This window comes from Ixodes scapularis, unplaced genomic scaffold (assembly GCF_016920785.2).
Source record: "Ixodes scapularis isolate PalLabHiFi unplaced genomic scaffold, ASM1692078v2 PGA_scaffold11__112_contigs__length_91849675, whole genome shotgun sequence".
NCBI lineage: Eukaryota > Metazoa > Arthropoda > Arachnida > Ixodida > Ixodidae > Ixodes > Ixodes scapularis.
In genome coordinates, this window is record NW_024609837.1 from 58,113,217 (window position 1) to 58,134,746 (window position 21,530).

Sequence of the window (21,530 nt, forward strand, 5' to 3'; positions counted from 1 at the left end):
AACTCTCATAACACTTGTGACCCTCGTGAGAGTAACTCTCATAACCTTCGTGACCCTCGTGAGGGTTACGAGGGTTAGTAACCCTCGTAGCCCTCGTGAGGGTAACCCTCGTGAGATTAACCCTTGTAACCCTCGTAACCCTCACGAGGGTTACGAGGGTTACTCGCGGTTACGCCGACGGCGACGCCGACGCCGCTCAAGCCGGGAACGGGCGCCTAAGAGCTGCGCTCTAAAATAATACATATAGTACATAACTTAGCCAAACATGCATTGGATTGTCTTCGAAATGGCAACAAAACGAGCCACAGGAGCGTCCAAGTAAGATGGCCTAGCCAGGTCCTGGAGTTTGGTACATAGAAGTGCCGGCTAAGAGAGAACAGCGTCCGCAAGCGTCGCCGTCATCGCGGCGTCACTAAAGCTGAGGTGTGCTCAGGGAGCTAGAGAACGTGCGTCCGCCCGCATCCACCTCCGCTGCTGTGAGCCGCCGCCAGGATCGCGGCAAGCGGCAGCTTCATGCGGGTGTGACGTCACTAGCCGTAACTCCATGGGATGAAACCGAGACGCGATAAGCACACCGGCTGGAGACACGCCCGCGGCACATTCGGGGATACTGATCTCACAGCTGTCTGTCGTTAATGTAGTGTTCGCGCGAAACCTTCGCGGTGCTGCTGGTGTTCCTACGTGATTTCGATTGGTATAAAATGGTGATCTTCCGTTTAATTGCTCTGACTTACTGCCTCAAACTCGTCTGGACTCTTGGTTCCGTTTCGTCGGCCAGTGACTTCCCCCTGCTAATGCCACACGTGCGACCGACTGAGGTAAATATTGTGTCAACTTCGTTGTCTTCGCGCGTTGCTTCCTTCTAACTGCCGCCTACGTACTCGCTGAGAAGATGGGAAGGTGCACGGTGGAGTTAAGGGTTGTCCCGCGTCTATCGCGAGGTCGCTTTGTTCGGTAACGCTTCGGCATCTCGTGATCGTGCAGCCCAAGCACGACGGAAGGCAACAAGCGCGTGGTGGAGGCTGGGCGCTCGAAAGAAACGCCGTTCCCGTCTTGTCTGTGACTGCAATCAGTGACAGCTGGCTCATTGTCTTCTTTCGCAATGCCCTCCTCGGTCTTCTTATCGAAAAATGCGGCAATCTCGTTGGGGACGGAGTGACAATTATTTCTTAAGGTGACTATGTAATTCTTACCAACAAATATCACCTAGTAAAAAAAAGACATGCCGAGTTGATAGTGAGTTGTGGACGCATGGAAGGCATCTGATATTACATGAAAAAGCGCGACTGCGCGCGCTCAGAACGCGTGCTCTGCAGCTTAGTAGACCTGGGGCCCTAAACTCGTCAAGCCACTGCCTCCTATATACTGACAAAGCCTGACAGATCGCCACGAGAAGCGGCCGTCGAAATGGAAAACGTGTAGCGGCTGACAACGGATGAGTGGAGAGCCACGTTACTGGCGCCCCGCTGCGGCGAGACGGCGAACACACAGTTCTCCCGAGCGAACAAGTGTGTTTCGCGTCCTCGCCGCTGCAAAAGCTGTGCGCTCACGTTCAGGTTCCCCGAGAAATGTTTTGTGACACCAGTTCCTGGCGCTCCAAATCTGCGACCGGGCACTCTCTGGCTCCGTCGTTGAACTGCCAGGCTCTGCTTTTAGTACCGCGGTGCATCTGCATGTGAGTTCTAGTTGTGAAACTCAAGCACACACGCAGATGAGCGTAATTAGGGCAGCATATGTTTCGGTTGGAACGAACATGAATGGGAATTGGGCCAGGTGGCATACGTTAAACATCAGAGAAATCAAAAACAGCACAGACGAAAAGAAACGCAAACAAAATCAATGCGAAACAACTTATACACGGGAAAACAAGCATGAATTGCGGTAGACGGCTTTGCCTCTCGGGCCATATATCTGCGCATTTTTTTGTCTTTAGTGTTTGCGGGCTGTTAGATTTCCATAATGTTTAAATATCCCATGAGGGATACACCCTATAGTCTGCAGTTGTAACGAAGGAGCAGCTTGGAGTAGCTTCATTTTTCAATTTTTCCTTTATACCTGGCTCGAAATCTGAAGGTCGTGCTCAATATGATCTGAAGCAGTCCCCCACGCTTCTTTGACGTACTTGACAGTCCTTTCGCTGAGAAAGCTGTAGTCTAAAGCTTGTGGGTACAGCAGACGCAGAAAAAAGCCGGATCGGGTCTTTCAAACCATTTTCACCGTTATTGTACACTGTTGTATTTAGTGGTGTGCTGTGCTGTATTGGCGTAACATAATGGACGAGATTCAACCGTTGTGCCCCTAGCGGCTAAGTTGAGAACTGAAGCCACGGAGACAACGCAACGCTCGCCTGACGTCGACGAACCCGTTCGGGTTTGGCTCGTGTTCATTCAGAAGAGCATCGATCGCACGCGCGTTAAATGCAGACGCTGCACTTCTGTCCAGTTCGTGCACCGCGCTCAATTCAAGAAAGTGACGTAAAAAGTAATGTCCAACAGGCCTTGTGTTGAGTAAACACCGAGCTGTGTGTAAGACAAGCTGGACATATCGCTCCTTATGGTACGGCTTCCTTGCCAATATCTTTGTGTCTGCATATTGAAAAGAGCGTGCTTTACAGAAAGCGCAGCTGGTTCAGCGCGGAACACGTGTGTCCTTCTGTACATATATGTTTTGGTTCATATGCGTGCTAGAATGTATACAGTGGTTCCAGAACTTGTACGGAACGCGCGAACTGTGTGCCATTTCATGAAGCGTTATCCTCCAGCTGCAGTCGAACACCGGCTCCGCATGACCTAGCGCAATGCAGTGGCAAATGTATGTGGGCCGCTTGCTCAAGGCCGAAATCACTGCACAGCGGCACTGCGGCAATTTTTAGGACGCAGCTCTTATGCCCCCATTTGCGCTTTGAGCGGCGTCACCGTCGGGGTAACCGCGCGCGTTGCATTACGGGACGTCACTGTTTCCCCGTTAAATTTAGCGGGGAACTGAATTGGTGTTGAGGTCACTTGACGTCGATTTTCCCTCTATGTCTAGCGGAGAAGCTGAACTTGTTCATAGGTGACGTGACACGAGGTCATGTGACGTAATTTTCCAAGCTAAATTTTAGCGGGGAAATTGAATTGGTGTTGAGGTCACGGGGTGTGAATTTTCCAGCTAAATTTAGCGGGGAAGCTGTGGGAGGAGGGGAGGGTATGAAGGGGGAGGGAGAGGAGGATACGCAGGAGGAGGAGGGAAGTCACGGAAGAGGAGGAGGGGAGAGTACGGACGAGGAGTGTACGAAGGAGGAAGATGACACGGAAGGGGAGGAGGGTGCAGGACCAGTATGTGAGGAGAGTGATCTATATTTGTGCACATGTGTACATTTCTTTCTCAAATTGTTTAGCACAGTATATCGCGAAATCAAAATACCTCAAAAGGTGCGCTCTAATTTCGCACTGGAGAGATTTGTGAACGTCTTTCAGTTTTATCATTCCGCAAAAACGACGCACGACGGGGCATATCTGACTGTCGAAATCGTCATGCCCAACAACTAACGAGTTTGACAGCAGCAGTCAACAAGGTCGTTATTCCTCTCTCGTGGATGATTTACTGCATCTGTATTGTCATTTTCTGTGCATATTAAAACTCTTCATTGGGTTTGTTGCTTGTAAAGTAATCTTGCTGCTGCAAATGTCTTTAGAGGGATGCTAAAATCGCCAGCATCCTATTTTTGTGCTGTTCGCCAGCAATACAAATGTGTTTCTTAGCCATGAGGCATGTTGATTTGCACCCTGAGGGTGGAAATCTTTTTTGCGTGTATGTCACGAAGCCACTGGTCCGGCCTCCGTCGTTACAGCGCTCCCGAGAGATAAGTTAGTTCCTGTGCTCAATATACCTAAGTAGGGCCACCACTGTATACATGCTTTTGCGTGAGTGTCCTGTGTCTTTTCAAAATAGGGCAGCTGCAAATGTCCAGAATCCTGCAAAGGAACCCCGCGAATGCACTGCCTGTGATGGTGGTTCATTTAGGTGTATGTGCTCTTGTTTGGAATTTTAAATTTGCTTGCAGATGAGAGCAGTTCAGTCGTCATACCTGCATTTGAAATCTGGGCAGCTGAGGCATATTATAGTCCATACTCTCATTATTCAGGCGTAATTGTTGCGTAGCAGTACGCGACAGTTAGTATATTCTCCAGATGTTGATGAGGAAATCGTCGCGTAAAATTACCGCGCGCGAGAAGAAAAGTGCTCAGAAAGTGCGGGCTCGGAATTTTAACAATGAGACAAACATCAGCTTTCCCAACTGCAAGCCTGTGCACGCGTATCGGATTACAATTTTTCTGTGTTAAGCACGCGTCTATACAGGCCCGTAATCCGCAGCTTATGGTCTGAGTTCGTCAGAAGCTCGTGCCGTCACTTTCAGCTCAGATTAAGCACGCGCCAACTGGGCTTGCAAGCCGCAGTTTACGATCTACGAAAAGTCCCTTATAGGGACGTTTCGTTGACGCCAGAGCCCCCGCTGCTTCCGCAGAGCTCTGGCGTTTCGTCACTTTGAGTGCGGATTGAGCACGCGTGCGCAAGGCCCGCTATCCATAATTTATAATCTACGGAAAACCCACAATATCAATCAGGCAAGGATAGCTGGGACTCCAAGCTATGCTTCCGCGGAGATCCCTCAACGCGCGGTCACCCCTCGCTGCGCTCCGCTGGCGAAACTGGAATATAGTATGGGACATTTTCGTAGATTTTTCCGAACAGCTTTGCGTTGCTATCGCAGTGGTAGGAGCGGGAGCTCGTTTCATAGCATCACAGCTGATGATGTACGAGAACTCCCTAATAGGAACTTTTCGTTGATCGTAAGCAGCGGATTGCGGGCCCCTGCAGGTGCGCGCTCTGTTCCGTGCTCAACGCGACGACACAGGTAAAGCTTTTGCACACCATCTACAAACGGGCCCTAATCTCAGGCCCGATTTTGCCGCAAGACTCGTCGGAACCACCGAGGGTTCGCCAGGCGTCCGCTCTCCGCTCAGCGTCGACCACCGCACGTCCGGCCTCGTCTGTTGCGTCGCCGCGTTAACCTTAGTAGGCGATATTCAAGAAATGGCGTCGGCTGCTGCTGGCTTTAGACGCACCGTTACCGCATGCACCCATCCATGAGACGATTTTTTGTCACGGTGACACCTTGACAAACAGACTTTTACCGTGCGGAAGGTGATGGCGGTGTGGTGTGATCAGCCGTGTTTCGGCGAATTAGAAGTTAACGCTGATGGCTGACTTTCTCAACCTCCTAATATTTACAAGCATAACACAAAAAAACGTTTTCGAGCGCAGCTCTTGGCCGCCCGTTTCCGGGTTGAGCGGCGTCGCCGTCGGCGTTACCGCGCGCGTTGTATTATGGGTCGTTTCCCTGCTAAAGTTAGCGGGGAAATTTTCCCGCTAAATTTAGCGGAAAAGTTTCCTCTCTAAATTTAGCGGGGAAATCGGCATCACGTGATCTGAACACATATTAAGTTTCTCCACTAAATTTAGTGGGGAAAATGACGTCACGATTTTGTGTCACGTCACCCACGAACAAATTTAGAGGCAGGAGGAGAGGAGGAGGAGCAAAGGAAAAGGATGAGGGAAGAGGAGGAGGAGAAGGAGGGGCACACCTTTCCTTCCGTACCCTCCACTCCTCCTCCTCAAGAGCTGCGCTCTAGTTTCGTATTACAGAGATTTGTAAACGTCTTTTATTTTCAGCTCAAAATTTTAACTAAGGTTGTTTTAGAGCGCAGCTCTTAGGAGCCCGTTTCCGGCTTGAGCGGCGTTGGCGTAACCGCGTGGTGCATTATGGGACGCGTGACGTCACTGATGACGTCATCAGTGACGTCATCGTCATCGTCATTGTGACTGATGACGTCATCAGTGACGTCATCGGCATTCGCATCGTTATCGCCATTGTCCCTGATGACGTCATTAGTGACGCCACTGATGACATAGTGACAGTTGCGCACACAGAGACAAGGACAGAGAAGAGGAACACGTAGAGAACAGACAAGCGCACACTCACAACTCATGTATTAACGAAAGAAGAAAAGAAAGTGGTACAGAACGCACAATCCGCTCGAGCGTTGGCCACACAGGCACGAGGGACCACAGGCCCGAGGGCTCGAGGGGGACTGCTAAAATTACCCACACTATGTTAAATAACTACCAACTCGCCCAACTGTCTACTCTACTCCACTGATGACGCCATCGTCATCGTCATTGATGACGTCACCAGTGACGTCACCAATGACGTCACCAGTGACGTCACCAATGGCGTCATCGGCAACGTCACTGATGACGTCATCGGCATCGTCACTGGTGACGTCATCAGTGAAGTCACTGATGACGTTATCGTCATCGTCACGTGACCCCGGTGACGTCACATGACCCCCGTGAAGTGACGTGAGCCTCGTGAGATGACGGCGACGCCGCTCGGAGGGAGGAGTAGCAGACAGGATGAGAAGAAAGAAGGGAGGAAGGATATACCTTCTTCTCAGTACCCTCCCCCCCCTCCTCCTCAAGAACTGCGCTCTAATCCGGCGTTATAGGGAGTTGTAAACGGCTTTCAATTTTTTTCTTGCGGTATTGATGTGCTTGAAAAGCTTCTGGCAGATGCCATTTTCGGATTTTGTGCGTCTAAAACGTGCTTTGCTCGCTTTGCGAATCCACCAACACGCGCGTGCTGGCTTGTGGAGGCCGCACACTTGGTTATGAATTTTGAAACACGGATATGTGTTTTCCACTAGCTCCACGGTGCTGCAGCACTGCGCTGCCGTGAGAGCAGGTGGTACCATGTTGCGCCTCATTCACACGAGGTCTCTTACGACGGAAACGCCAAACGAAGCCGCGCGCTCTCGCAAGTGTAGCCTCGACGGCGCAGCGGAAGCTGGGATAGCCCTGGCAATACCGCACCGAAAAGCTGACGCCGAGCATAGGTACATTTATAGCCATTTTATGTTGGTCAGGGTTAGCAAATGCTGCCTTTTGTCGGCACGTGCATGTGGGCTCACAGTGGGGAAAGCACAAAGTCGAGGAAGGTTGACTTTCCACACCAACCTGCGTAGCTGGCGCTGTCAGAGAAACCTCGACATAGTGTGCCACATACCCGAGGTCGTTTCCATCTACTGAACCGGAGTCACCTGTTTCCTGGGCCGCGTTTGAAATGCAAGCAGCCTCGACGAAAGCGTTGATCATCTGCAGGAGTGTTCCATCTTTTCTCAGCGCGAACACTTTACCAGAAAAAACGAAACAAAAACATTATACTCCTCTCATGTGCGTGAGACAGTGCGCTTCTACAACACCGAATCCTCCCCTAGCTTTTTGGGCCTTTCGTGCTCTGACGCGGGCGCATCGCGCTCTCGCGCATTCTCTCGGCGTCGAGGGAGAAAACTCGTCGGTTCCGAGTCACACAACATGGAACGTGTCAAAACATTCACCGAGTCAAAACATCCATTCGTAGATTTTCTATCTCGACGGATCTATTGACGCGTTGGGCGTTCTGATTCGGTTGGATGTCGTGACTCTATGGATGTTTTTACTCTGTGGATGTGGATGGTACGGTAGTAAAGTTTCAGAATATAACGCCAGATAGCCTGGATGGCTTTAGACGAAAACTTTCTTCTATGGAATGGAGCGACGTCCTTCATGAAACGGATCCAGATAAAGCGTACAATATGTTCTTGATTCGATTTGAAAAACTCAATGTAAGCGGTTTTTCATATAAATCTAGAAGTTCTCCTAGAAAAATTCGTAAACAATGGGTTACGAAGGAATTACTTGAAAAAATTCGTATAAAAATGCGCTATATGAAAAATTTGTGAAAACAAAGGAAATAAAAAAAACGTTAAATTTTCAAACGTTACCGCAACCAGTTAAAAAGAGAACTTCGGAACGCTCGAGAAACATATTGTGTTCATTTCTTTTCGACATGTGATAATGGAAGTGATATTTTATGGAAAAGACTACTCTATCCAAATCTTACATGTACCCCGAAACAAGTAGAAACGATAAAATGCTATGGTGAGGAAGTGACAGGAAAAGCATTAGCCAATGTATTCACTGATTATTTCGTGAGTTTAGTTAAAGATACCCCAGACTCAGATGCTTGCAAGTTTATATATTTTCGAAATTGTGCATTCATGTTCCTTAGTCCCGTTACTGATTTAGAGGTAATATCTGTCTTCAGTGCATTAAAAAACAGTAAATGTTGTGACGCCGACGGTTTACAGATAAAGCTTGTAAAGTATGTAATAGATATTATTTACCCTTGTCTGACTCATATATTCAATCTCTCCTTGCAAAATGGCGTGTTCTCCAAGCGAATGCAACTGGCAAAAGTAACGGCTTTAGATAAGAAAGGTAATAAAGATGAACTAGGTAATCATAGACCTTTTTCAATTTTGCCACTGTTTATGAAGGGCTTAGAAAAAGTTTACTACTAAAAATGACTTCATTTGCAGATAATCATAATCTAGTAAGTTCATCTCAATTTGGCTTCCGGAGACAGCGGTCCACTGAACTTGCTCTTCTTGCACAGAAAGGATACATTCTCAAGAACTTTGAAAATAAAAAATAAAAAAAAAAACTAACTCTCGGTGTATTCATGACTTTACGAAAGCCTTTGACTATCTTGATCATGATTTGCTATTTAAAAAAAAATTAGAAATGTGTGGCTTCCGTGGTCAATTGTTACTACTTATGAATTCATATTTGTCTTCCCGTCAGCAGTACGTACATATTAATGGTCATTCATAAGCAATAAAATCTATTCGGTCAGGCGTTCCCCAGGGACGCATCTTGTGCCCTTTTTTTATTCAACCTTTACGTAAATGACATTCTAAATATCAGCCGATCAACGAAGTTTATTATTTATGCTGACGACACTAGTTTATTTTTAACTGGTGATACCGCCTCAGATCTGATAGATACCGCGAATGATACGCTAGAAAAACTAGCGAAATGGAGCAAATGCAACGCTTTCAAAATAAACATAAATAAGACTAAGGCAGTTCTATTTCGCCCAAAGAATAAACAAGTTGACATTAACAGGGCCATATGCTTAAACTCTCCTAGAATTCAGTTAGTCTCTTCTTTTAAAACATTGGGTATTTTTTTCTCACAGAAAATGTCATGGGATGATCACGTTAATTATATTACATCCAAATTGTCCAGCATTGTTGGCTTGATATATCGCAATAAACACATATTTCCACTTAAGGTAAAGTTGTTAATATATAATTCATCATTTTATTGCCATGTAAACTATAATCATCTAGTATGGGGCACAACTACTTTTACTAACTGTAAAACAAATATTTATTTTGCGGAAAAAGATATCAAGAAGTATTTGCAAAGTCCCACTCGAATATCCAATGGATTCACTTTTTACTCAACTGGGTGTAATTAAAATTTTTGATTTATATAGATATCGCCTTTGCGCAAAATATGTGATTGAAAAAACATGCATGTACATCATCTTGAATATTTATAGAATCTAACACAAAAAGTACACTCCTACCAAACGCGCATTCTGCAACCCTGGCAAGTGCCTCTTTTTAGAACAAATTACGGCCATTATACCATAGTATACACACTACCGACCATCCTTAACCACCTTCACATGCACAACATAGAGCTTGACACGCTATCGGTAGGTATCTTGCGAAACATGATACTCTCTCGGCAAATCGGCCACGACTGAACGGTGCCTTTGTGTGTATTTTCTGAGTATTTTTTTGTAAAGGGGAATATGCTTGCGTTTTGTATTTGTACAATTAATTAACGTAGACTATATTTTTCTGGTTTTTCTTTGAATAATGTGGGGCAGTGCTCTTTTTTTTGTCTACTCTCAAATATTGTATGCCAGAATTTTTTTGTTATATAGTGCCTTGAACGATGCATACAAGTGACGTTTTGCTAAAGTCTCTGCTTATTTTCTTTAGTTTCATATTTCTCATTGCCGACTGTTCAATTTCTTTTTTGTTTTGTGTTCTCAGTGTATTTCCTTCTTTCCATGCACGCTGCTTGTAGCTGCTGAAGTTATGGGGCCTTCTAGTCAAGCTGTATAAACAGATTTTTCCAAAGCCCCCACCAACACTGTTCCTTTTTTGTTGGAAATAAACCTATTATTATTATCGGTTTAGACCCGAATGAATGTTTAGACTCGCATGGATGTTTTTACACGATGGATGTTACAACTCTGCTATCACCTGACTTACTGAGTGTTTTGATTCCTTGAATGTTTTATCTCGTTGCGTAAAACACTGGCCGTTTTGTTTTATCGATTTTTGAGAGCGTGGTAAGCGAGGACTCTTTACATGAGTTCACTGATGAACCTAAATCAATTATTTTTCAAAAACGTTTACTCCGGCTTAACATAACGTAGCAAATTAAATGACAGAAAATGAAAGACGTTTACCAATCTCTGTAACGCGATATTAGAGCGCAGCTCTTGAGGAGGAGGAGGGGACGGTACGGAAGGGAGGCTATGCCCTCCTCCTCCTCCTTCGTATCCTCTCGTCCTTTCATCCTCCTTCTCTCTCCCCCTCCTTTCCCCTCCTCCTCCGTACCCCCTCCTCCTCCACCATACCCATCCCTCCTCCCACAGTTCCCCTGCTAAATTTAGCTGAAAAATGAATGCCACTTGACCTCAGCAGCAATTCAATTCCCGCTAAATTTAGCGGGGAATTGAATTACTGTTGAGGTCACGTGATGTCAATATTCCCGCTTAATCTAACGGAGAAATTTAATCTGTTCATGGGTGATGTGGCACCAAGCCATGTGACTTGGTATTCCCCGCTAAATTTAGCGGAGAAACTGAATTAGTTTTGACGTCACGTGACGTCGATTTTCCCGCTAAATTCCACGGAAAATTTAATCGCTCCTGAGGTCACGTGACGCCGATTTTCTCGCTAAATCTAGCGGAGATCCGAATTTGTTAATAGGGGAAATGGAACCAAATCATGAGACGTTATTTTTGCCGCTAAGTTTAGCGGTGAAACTGAATCAGTGTTCAGGCCACGTGACGTCAGTTTTTCCACTAAATTTAGCGGGGAATTGAATTGCTGTTGATGTCACGTGACGTCAATTTTCCTGCTAAATCTAGCGGAGAAACTGAATTGGTTCATGGACGACGTGATACCAGGTTATGTGACGTCATTTTACCCGCTAAATTTGGCAGGGAATTGAACGGGTGTTGAGTTCACGTGACGTCAGTTTCCCCGCTGCGCAGTTACGCCGACGCCACGAAACTTGGAAGCAAGGTCCTAAGAGCTGCGCTCTAAAACACGCGGACGTTTCGACACCTCCTCTTCGCCGTGAAAAAGAGCTTTCTGGCAGCCGCCATTTTGCGAATCGTGCGACCCCTATCAGCCAGGAATTTCTGCCACCCGCCTGAGCTGTGGAAACCCACTCAGCGCGACTTCCCACCTTCATTGTGTATTCGAAGCTCGCCGGTTTTTCTTGAAAGTTTTTACTTTATTTCCCTGTTCAGGATGCTTGCCCTTTGTGTGTTATGTTCCACTGTGAGAACCAGGGAATACCAGGGATTGTAGCCTGCTCGGCCTTCGCAGGAAATGAACAAAGGGAGCGAACGTCAAGCAGCCCGCGATGCGTGCAGTTGGACGTTCTTCGAAAAATTTTTCCGTTGAGGTAATCTTTGAACAGCCTTCCCGGTTATGTTCCGGGTCTTTGAAAAAAATAGAAGAAAGGGTCGGGTCCGGGGTGTGGGGACGCAATAGACACGTTCGTTGATTAGCTTTGATGCGGTGCAAAAAAGCAGCTCTCTTCAACACGTACCCCAAAATACGCAGGATTTTGTCCGATCGTCGTGAAGTGACTATCGTCGACGCTATATGGGATATGCTGTGTTATTTGAGACTTTCTCAAATCCTTTTTATATAACGCGGCACCGTGGGATAAGTACAAGATATGTTGTTCGCTCAATGAGACTCGTTGATTTCATGTTGTGAGTGGAAAATGCCCTAGCAGTTCGGATATCCTGTGTGGTCAAATATTTTCTGCGGTTAAGACCTTTGTAGATTGACACGGCTGAGTGTATGGTGCCCTAAAAAGATGCACATAAAATGAAACAAACCTTCCAGTTGTGTTTGTTCTGTCGCGCACAGACTCACCAAAACAGCCTTCATTTTTTTTAATAGCGCAATGCGTTCTTAAAAACCTTGAGAAAGTATATAGGCCATAGAACAGAAAAGAAAAAAAAATGGATAGAACGCGGCAATTTAGCCTTCAACTAGCGTTCGGAAGTGCGCTTACGCAGGTTGCCACAGCCAACTGATAAGAAAACCTTAGCCTAGCGCAGTCGGGCAACACTGACATACCCTTTCACAACCAGGGGTGCGCGCTGTAAATCGCTTCGTTCCAGACTGCACTTTTTTGTTTATTTTTTTTAAAGTTTGTTTTGTTATGTTAAGCCAGAGTAAAACTCTTTGAAATATGACTTTCCTCGGCTTTTGGAATATACTTGCACTAAATCAATTAGAAAGAAAGAAACCTTAATTATTTTATGAGAGTTTGTAGGATATGAAATGATATGATTTATATTGTTAATCATTGCACCAGTGTCCAGAACACAACTGTTGGTGACGCTGCCCACTTTGTCGCTGTTGTACCAGTGTTGGCGGCAACCCATTACAAGTAACAGCGTTACCGGTAACGCGTTACTTTTTCTTGTAACTTAGTAACTTACCCGTTACAAAACGAGTAACGTAATTACGTTACTTACTTCGATTAACGTGTAACGTAGTTACGTAACTCATTACATATTCTTCCTAATAATACAAACAATTGCACTTCAATTTTTTTTCGTGTTTCTAGGCGCCAAGTTATATACTCTTTTTAATGTTTTTTTTTCGTTTTTTTTTATGCGTTTTTTTTTGGTGAGTATTTAGGCGGAACAGTAAATAAAGATGAGGTGTGAAGTTTATGGGTGGGCATAAGGTTTCTTGAAATATGGCGCTTATGCATACCTGTAACGACAAAAGAATAAAACGTGTTAGTTCGTAATAAAACAAAAACGTAACGAAAAAATAACGTGCGTTACAATTTATCGGTAACGGTAACGCGTTTCTTTAAGTGGGAGGTAACGTAGGTGGGTAAAGCGTTCCTTTTATTTGCAAGTAACAAGTAACGTATTTCGTTACTTTTATTTTGGTGACGCCTACAACATTGGTTGTATCTAGTCGGGTCTTATTCAAACTGCTTACTACAGTCTTGCTGTAGTGAACAGCCGGCAAAAGAATAGGATGTGGACGACGCGCTCGAGGCTTGGTATCGAGCTCGATGGACAGCTTCGAAACCACGCTCGTCTCGGCTGGTTCGCCTCACAGACTAGACCTTTTAAGATGTAAAAATAGGAAATATCATGTAGTCATCTCACTACATATTGGTGACCCGATTTGAGCGACATCAACCCCCAGAAAGTCGCTTGGACCCGTGTTCTCGGTGAGCTGATCAACAACTTTCCACAGTCGACGTTCGAGGCTGCGTCTTCTAAAACGTCCACCGTGGTATGCAGGCGACTACATCCCCGATCAAGGTTCCCAAAGTTTTGGTCCTCGGACTCAGAACTGTGGTTCCTAACTGCCGAGTCAATATTTCGTACACATCGGATCAGGGCGTCCCTCACGAAGTCGTAGTCACCGCTCTTCCACAACCAATCACAGTCCGTGACATCGTATGGGTGGTAGTCAATGGCGGCCATAGTTGAGCCCGCTGCTCCTGAGCACGTGATGACGGCAGGTTCTCCAACGCTTCCAACACGCGCATTGCGCACCATCAAGATTGTCTTCTTTGGGAGACTATAAATAAAAACTCATTCCGAGCATGCGCTGTGAGCAGTCACCTCAAATATGGCGTCCAGTGAAAACCACCTATACGCCCTCCGACTGAAGACCACCCCTACGAAGCGTTACGTACGAAACTCATACGATGTATACGGCAAATTCTGAGGCTCGACGCCTTGAGCAGCTGCTTACAGCCGAAGAGTTAGGGGACAAAAAACCCACCAAACATATCCGTCGGATGAAACAACCTCTCGGAGATAAGACAGCGACCATGGACACGTCTATCGTGCAAGACCTTTTTCTCCAATGTCTGCCGCAGCAAATCATGTTGATCCTGACCACAACCACCACGGAGTCCATCACAGCACTGGCTCGCATGGCAGACCAGATGATGGACATCTACTCACCGGGCGTATCGTTTGTCCATCCAGAGATGGGCTATATGACGCCACATCTTTCTGTGACTGACCACAACGCTCTGAGGATAAAACGCGTATAAGATACAGCATTACTAAGTTGTTCATGAATACTCCTAACAACTTAATTTTCGCGATCATACTTTTTTTTTTTTTTTTTAATTCCACGAACTACCTACGAATCGCGAAAAATTGACCTCACGAACAATGGTCAAACTGTCAACACTATGAAATCAGCTATCGGAAGCTGCGCTCTTTGCAGATTTTTGTAAGGCGAGCATTCAAAGGTTCTCACCTGATCATGATATGGGACCATCAAATGTATAACTGTTTGAACTAGAGTAATAAAATAAGTCAGAAGTCTATGTTGCAAAATTTAGGAATCCCGATACACTCCAACACTACAGGTTTGACGAAATTCGCGAAATATCGAGCTCGCGAAACATAAGTATTTTATATTATGTGTTTTTAAACTGCAGAAACACTATTTAATTTCGTTGTTACAGTTTCACAGTTATAACACATAAATTGGTGTTTGATAAGTAAACTCAGCAATGGACTTTCGACTCGATAGACGTTTTGACTCGGATGGATGTTCTGACTCGGATGGATGTTCTGACTCAAACAAATGTTCTGACTCTATGAGTGTTCTGATTCTATGTATGTTTTGACATGGATGGATGCTTTGACTTGATGGACCTTTGACTCGATGAATGTTTTGAATCGGATGGATGTTTTGACACGAAGGAGGTTCTGACTCTGGTGTCATGTGACCTAACGGATGTTTTGACTCGATGGAAGTTCTGACCCGATGGATGTTTTGACCAGAAGCGCTTGCCGCCGGCGCCGCGCACCGAGATACCGAATTCACCAAGACAGCAGAGACGGCTCCGCTGCCTCGACGGGTGCTCACGACGATAGATGGCGGCAGTTACCCCTCCCACTTCAATGTGTAAAATTCTGAGGCTCCGTGCGTCCAGCCATCCTAACTTTGAGAAGCCTGTCGGCGCCAAGGCCAATAGATTTTCCCGGAGTGAGATGAATTCTCTTAGTAAAGTATTTGCTCAGCTTTTCGCCTGCCATCCTGCTTGCCACGTACATGCGCACACATGCGCATGAGCAAGCATTCTGCTCACGAAGCGTCAGACATTAAACTGCAAACGGTCTTCATGGTTTGAGTTGCTCTCTTTTCCTCTCTTTTTCTCTCTCTCTTTCTCTATCTCTCTTAAATCTAGGCCAGGGCTCGCCAAACCCCGGCCTGCAGTAGGCCGTGGTCCTTCTAATGAAACCCAATCCGCGGATCGCGGCCCGCTGATACCGGCACACAAATAAGTGCGCCTAAATAAACGCCTCTGCAAGCCGCACCAACCGTATAAATCAAGATACCAGAAAACAGTGGTGCGCTGAGGGTCTCAATGAAGTATTCCGGTATCAAAATGCTGATATAGATGTACTTTAGAACCAAGATAGAAATAGTAATATACATTTCAATTTTATGTCGCGGGATACCCCTAATATATACTTCGTCAAAAACGTTAAAACGGTATTGCAGAATACAGATAGAGATGAAAAAAAAAATTTAACGAAAAGTGGTAAGCAAGGAGTGTGCAGTTCGTGGCCAATGCATATGGTATGGCTGGAATTTGTCAAGGTTGTCTGTTTGCGCACCCTCTTACCTCAAAGTTTCCATTTGTTCACAACTCTAGTATCCCGAACGCCGCTACAAAAACATTGTCGCTCCCAGCGACACACGTAGATACTGGAAAGTTGAGACCAACAACGACTTTCCATGCTTGAGAAAAGACGTCTGCCCAAATTGACCCCTGTCTTTGCCGTGAAGATATGTTTAAATCTGAGGCACACCTTCACGGCAAAACAGCGTTCTGGCCAGGAGATTGTCCTGGTCTTCAAAATTAACGCTTTTCGAGCCACCTTTCCTTTTTACCCTTTCTGTTTATTTATTTTTAAATTTTGGTGATTATGATATATACCAGACAACTAGGCTTCCCTCCTCTAGAAAGGGTTGTGTTCAGTTTATCGAAAAAAAACAACAACAACAAAACGGCAGTTGATTTTCTGACATCAAACGCAACAAGGAAGTCTGGCAGAGTATCGCGACAAAAGCTGTACATCGCAAATGTATTTCACTACTGATATGCAAATCCCTTCTTCAAAGTATCTCGAAGCACAAATAGATACTCGAAATAATTAATAAAGTACAATCGCAATACTTCCCAATCCTGCCAGAAAAAAAGGGGGATAAATTTGCTTATTGTAAAACGTGACCTCTCCTCCTATTATTCACTGGATATCGTCCTCACCAGTATCACCGTTCTTATTCCCTACTTCATATCTGTGTAACTTGATATGTTAAAATTCATGCGCGTTCCCATGTATATTGTGCTTAGTGCCTTTGTTTTATCTATTGCATATTCTCAGCATCTGTTCTATCATTTTCATTAGTTTCCTGCCCTGTTTGAACATGCCAAAATTCCTATGCGAAATGATGTATGCCTCATGAGCTTTCCGGGTACTCCTCCATTGTGTAATGTCGTAGTTTGTAAATAAATAATAGATTTACAAATACTGTAGGTGTACTCATCCACTTTATATTCGTCTTTTTTTTAAGTTTTACTCCAACTTTCAGATTTGTATTTAGTATATTGCTTACTTAGGACTATTTAATTAGTCTTTCCTTATTTATATTTACATATTTATTTGTCTGCCTTCGAGACAGCGACAAATCCCTGATGTGGCCCCGTAGCAAAAATGTTTGTAGACCCCTGTTGTAAGGGACTATTTTATTATTTTTCTTTTTTGCACTTTTTGATTTTTGCGTTTTTATACTTTTACAGAACGAAACCTATCTCTGCACAGCTTTTCGCGTCGCTTCAAGAATGCACAAGTACATCGGTAAGTGTACATTTGCACTACTGATTATCTAACCGGGTTCTTGAAAGAAAAACTGGCTGCGTTTTTGCGGTGCTTCGCTGCGGGCCAAAAACAAAATGTCATAGCACTCCTTGTCTTCAATGTGTACCACATTCCGCCGATTATTTCGCAGCGAACCCTATAGACCTTTGTGAAAAATAACCTTCAGCGCCCTGCCATCTTCGTCTGCTGGGCTCTGAAAGGCCTTCTGAGCATGCGCTGTTGCTCTGCTGTGCGGTAGATCAGACCTTGAGCACGCGTCCACAGCTCGGTGACTCAGCATTTTTTGCCCGGGTGGTAAGCGATGCAAAGGTCTATAGCGAGCATCTAAGCATCAAATCTCTTCACATTTTTTTCCATAGCCCAGTAGGAGCCCTCCTCGCTTCTTTATGCTTAGCAAACGTCCCTCTCTTTCTTCCAGCATCTCTTTAGCTCGTTGATAACGGTCATACCAGGCATCTGTCCGCTTCTGTTCAGCTCAGGCTTGTACGTTACTCGCTATATGTAATCAAATGACTTCTAATCAATTACTTTCCGGTGTAATTTTGTAATTCTTCGAATTTATGTATTAGAAAGTAATTTCAATAGTATTTTGATTACTTTTGGAAGTAATACAATTACTAGTAACCGTTGCTATTTTCCCCTCCTCTTCCCAATGACACCCTTTGCTTGTACAAGTTTCCCACCGAGGAATGCTTGAACCAAGTCCCTAAAGAGGAGGAGGATGTACCTAAATTGCTAGGTTTGGAAGATAGTTTTTAGTTCGATGATTCTAATCCAATATTGAACGGCTCGAAAGATTCGTTTTTAAATAAGCAGACAAATCCGTCGTTTTATAAAACTGAAGCAATCGGAAAAGTAGCGGTTCATTTTTTTTCTCCAAATAACGGCCGATTACTTTTTTCTCAAATAATCGAATAATCTAATTGAATACACTTTAACTAAGAGTAATTGTGATTGCAATCCATTGCACTTTTCATGTAGCGTGTGCAAGTTTGTTTCAGCTAGATCCTCCCGCGAGTTCGCCCCTTCCTCTTGCGAGGCAGTGCGATGAAGACAGTAATAATATTTCCCTGCGGGGAAGCAAATCTGTTTAACATAATAAATTTATGCACTTTATTTTTGTCAGATTTGCCATATAAATATGTATTTATCGATGTTATCGGCCAGCCTGGTAAAAGAATAATCATAAGTCTAGCTCCATAGGACATATTTTTCTGAGCACCACAGTATCAATTCTGTGTCAGATTTTTTATTTGAACATAATTTGAACGTGTTTTGATCCTTCAGTGAGCACCCAAGTTTTGTTTCGCTCCATTTTGAAACGCATTGACATCACCGCGCCAGATTCAAATTAAGAACACATAAGAAACTTGTTTTAAGAGTTATCTTTAGAATGGTACTGGAGTAAGATTTAGAGGCTCGTTTTACAATTTTCTATTGAAACATTTTTCTTTTTTTTACAGTTTGTAACTGAGTGCTACACTGGTTCACACACTTGCGTTTGTTTGGTAGCAACTGAGTGCGTTGTGCAGTCTTGTGATATCTTGCTACGAGAGAACACAATATAGCGTCATCTATTGGCTAGCCTGAAACACTCATAATTTACGTATTTTCTTCTTTTATTTTTTCGCACATCATTTTCTTTTCTGTGCTTAAACATATTTTAGGAGTGTTAGAAACGACCGTTTGTTATAAACAGTGCGTACATTTTACCTCGCATATACTGCAAAATCTTCATTCTAGTGAAATGCAGTTCCAGGGTCGCCTCACAGATGATGGCGGCAGCGTGCCAGTGTGGTGCCAGCGCACTCGATCGTCACCAACCGCGAGTCTTTAAACCAGCCTCGTTGACTTGTAACGCTTAAGTTTTCAGTTTCACACGTGGAAGTCACACTTGAACCCCTCTGCACTTGCTGGTGTGATACCAGGGACACGCGTACAACCGAGCGGTGAACTTCTTTCCACGATACGAACTTCTGATCGTGTTAGCACTCACGAATGCGACTCAGTCCACTTCTCCAGACATCTGTTAGAGCACGAACAATAGGGAGTTTTAGGGAACCGTTTTCGCACATCCGATAAGGTACGATTGACCCTCCGGTACGAACTGCGCATGCGCTGCCACAGAAGACTCTGACGTGCGCAGTTTCTACCGGACAGCTCATTGTACCGCATCGGATGTGCACAAACGGTTCGCTAAAACTCTCTACTGTCTGAGGCGCATTTCTTGCTTGTATGGCGGTCCTGTAATATTGGTCATACAAAAATGATCCGCAGATATGTTCGGAGCCGAAACATGTGTAAAGCGAACATCCTTCAAAAATCCTTGAGACGCGTCCTCGGGTACTTATTTCACCATGTTTGCAGCGAAAGCACCGTCTCTTTTGTAAGAGAGCCTGCGACTTTAGTGAACCAAATATACTGGAAGAAAGCAAACATTTTGAATTCCCTAGTTATGAGGTCCTGATAAATCTTGCTTGCCATCGTACATTCGCAGTGGCTTTCAAGCCCAACGCCACGATGCATCTGGTTCACCACATGCTCGTCTACGGATGCCGGACGCCAGGATACCGGGAGTGGGACAGTCCGAGGGTCGTGTGGGACTGCGACGAGATGTCCACGTCGCGGACACCGTTCCCCAAGGGCCCCATCTGCCAGACAGGCTCGCAGGTCATCTACGGCTGGGCCAGAAATGCCCCACCCCTGCAGCTACCCGAAGGTACCACTAAATCGAATTAAGTTTAATTAAATTGTGTGTTTCACGTCCACGAAGCGTCGGTAGTGACGCACAGGAAGGTGAACTGGGTCCTCGGTGGTTTGAAAACATCCAAATTCCGCTTTTCGTCGAGTTAATCCAGGGACCGTACTGGAACCACGTATACGGGAGTTTTAGTAGATCACTCCGATGACTCCGATCACGGTACCCGATACTCCACCGACGCCTTCGAGGATAAATCGTACCGTTATTGGGTATCGTTATCGGAGGTATCGGTTAACAATCTACTAAATCTCTCTATAAATACAACGTCCAAATACCTTCCCTTCATAAGTCCATGAAGCAACACTGGTTGCCGCCACCTTTGGAGCATCGCTTCCTGCGCGTAACGTGTGTTGGGTATCCGAGCTCACGCCGAGTGATGACGCAGCACTTGGGCCGAATATATTTAGACCCGAGCACGCGCAGAAAACACTGACGCAGCAGCATTCGTGTCCAATGCGTGCTCGAAGTGCATACCGAAAATGTGGCGGCCTCAGATAATCGACACAGCATTTACTGAAGGCTGCGTACTTTTGAAAAGGGCATGTAAATTAAAATTCGTGCGTGTATGTTTATGCAGCCTGAACTTAGTCTGCCTCAACAGGCGACTTGTCTCTGAACTGTACAGGGTGTCCCAGAAGAAAAAAAAACTTACAGGTGTTTTTTTTTTCACCGTAAAACTACGTTTCGCGTACGCTCCATCTCCGCCCAAAGGTAGCGCTACAGGTCCAAACCAGGGTCCAAAGTTTCAGCACGAACCGGTATTTAATTCAAAAGTTATAAGTGATGTTTTTAAAATTTTCAATGGGAAAATGGGGACCTACGGAGCTTTCGCATGCATGGAGATTTATGGCGCCAGAAACCGAAAATGGGACAAAACAGAGCCCAATTTCCGATTGAAATTTTCAGAAAATCATTTAGAACTTTTGAATTAATTATCTGTTCACGCTGAAACTTTAGCATCTGGTTCGAGCCTCTAGCGCTACATTTTGGGTGGACAAGGAGCGTTCGACGAGGCGTAGTTTATTTTTGCGATAAAAAAAAAAAAGAGAAAAAAAACCTGTAATTGTCTTTCTCTTTTTCTTTTTGAGGAGGGGGGGCACCCTGGTAGTTGATCAATTTAGCCAGTGCGGTACGACCGCAAGCCTGAGGTCTTAAACGTGCACCAAGCAATAGTGATACACAAGCGCACGCCGGTATCCGATGCTCATCCCGATCGAAACGGGCTGGGGTGGGTATTGAAAAACGGGCATGTTATTACCACACAATGTGTGTAATGGCTGGGATCGCTTTGGAGAAAGTTTGACTGGGCTCCGCCAAGAACCAGCACTAGCTATCGAATTTAAACGAAAACAAGCAAGCAACGTATGTTTTTTGCCCACACAGCTGAAGAGAACCAGTATAAGGGTGTGACTAGGGTGCCTTCATGTGCGCTTTGCTTAGAGTGGTGGCACCTTGCCATTTTGTCCCACACGTTTATTTTTATTTTATGTTCAGAAGCGCGTGAAAGAGCGTGTTCCTGCACGCGTTTGTGGCGTTGACTGTACTATGGCGACATTTTGTTTTCGTCTATCTCTTTGTATTTTCCCCGTGAGCGCGTGCTGTCGGCATCGGGTA

The 21,530-nt window shown here is 45.1% G+C and overlaps 1 protein-coding gene across 1 annotated transcript in view; it reads left to right on the forward strand.

Annotated features, from left to right (window-relative positions):
* Nucleotides 1-593: 593 nt before the first annotated feature.
* LOC120838572 (peptidylglycine alpha-hydroxylating monooxygenase-like) overlaps nucleotides 594-21,530 on the forward strand; it is a 41,395-nt gene continuing 20,458 nt past the window's right edge. Inside the window, exons 1-3 of the mRNA XM_042289105.1 lie at nucleotides 594-818; nucleotides 17,077-17,134; nucleotides 19,653-19,874. Of these exons, the coding sequence (XP_042145039.1) occupies nucleotides 702-818; nucleotides 17,077-17,134; nucleotides 19,653-19,874 (397 nt within the window). The 5' untranslated portion in view covers nucleotides 594-701. The remainder of the gene's footprint in view (nucleotides 819-17,076; nucleotides 17,135-19,652; nucleotides 19,875-21,530) is intronic.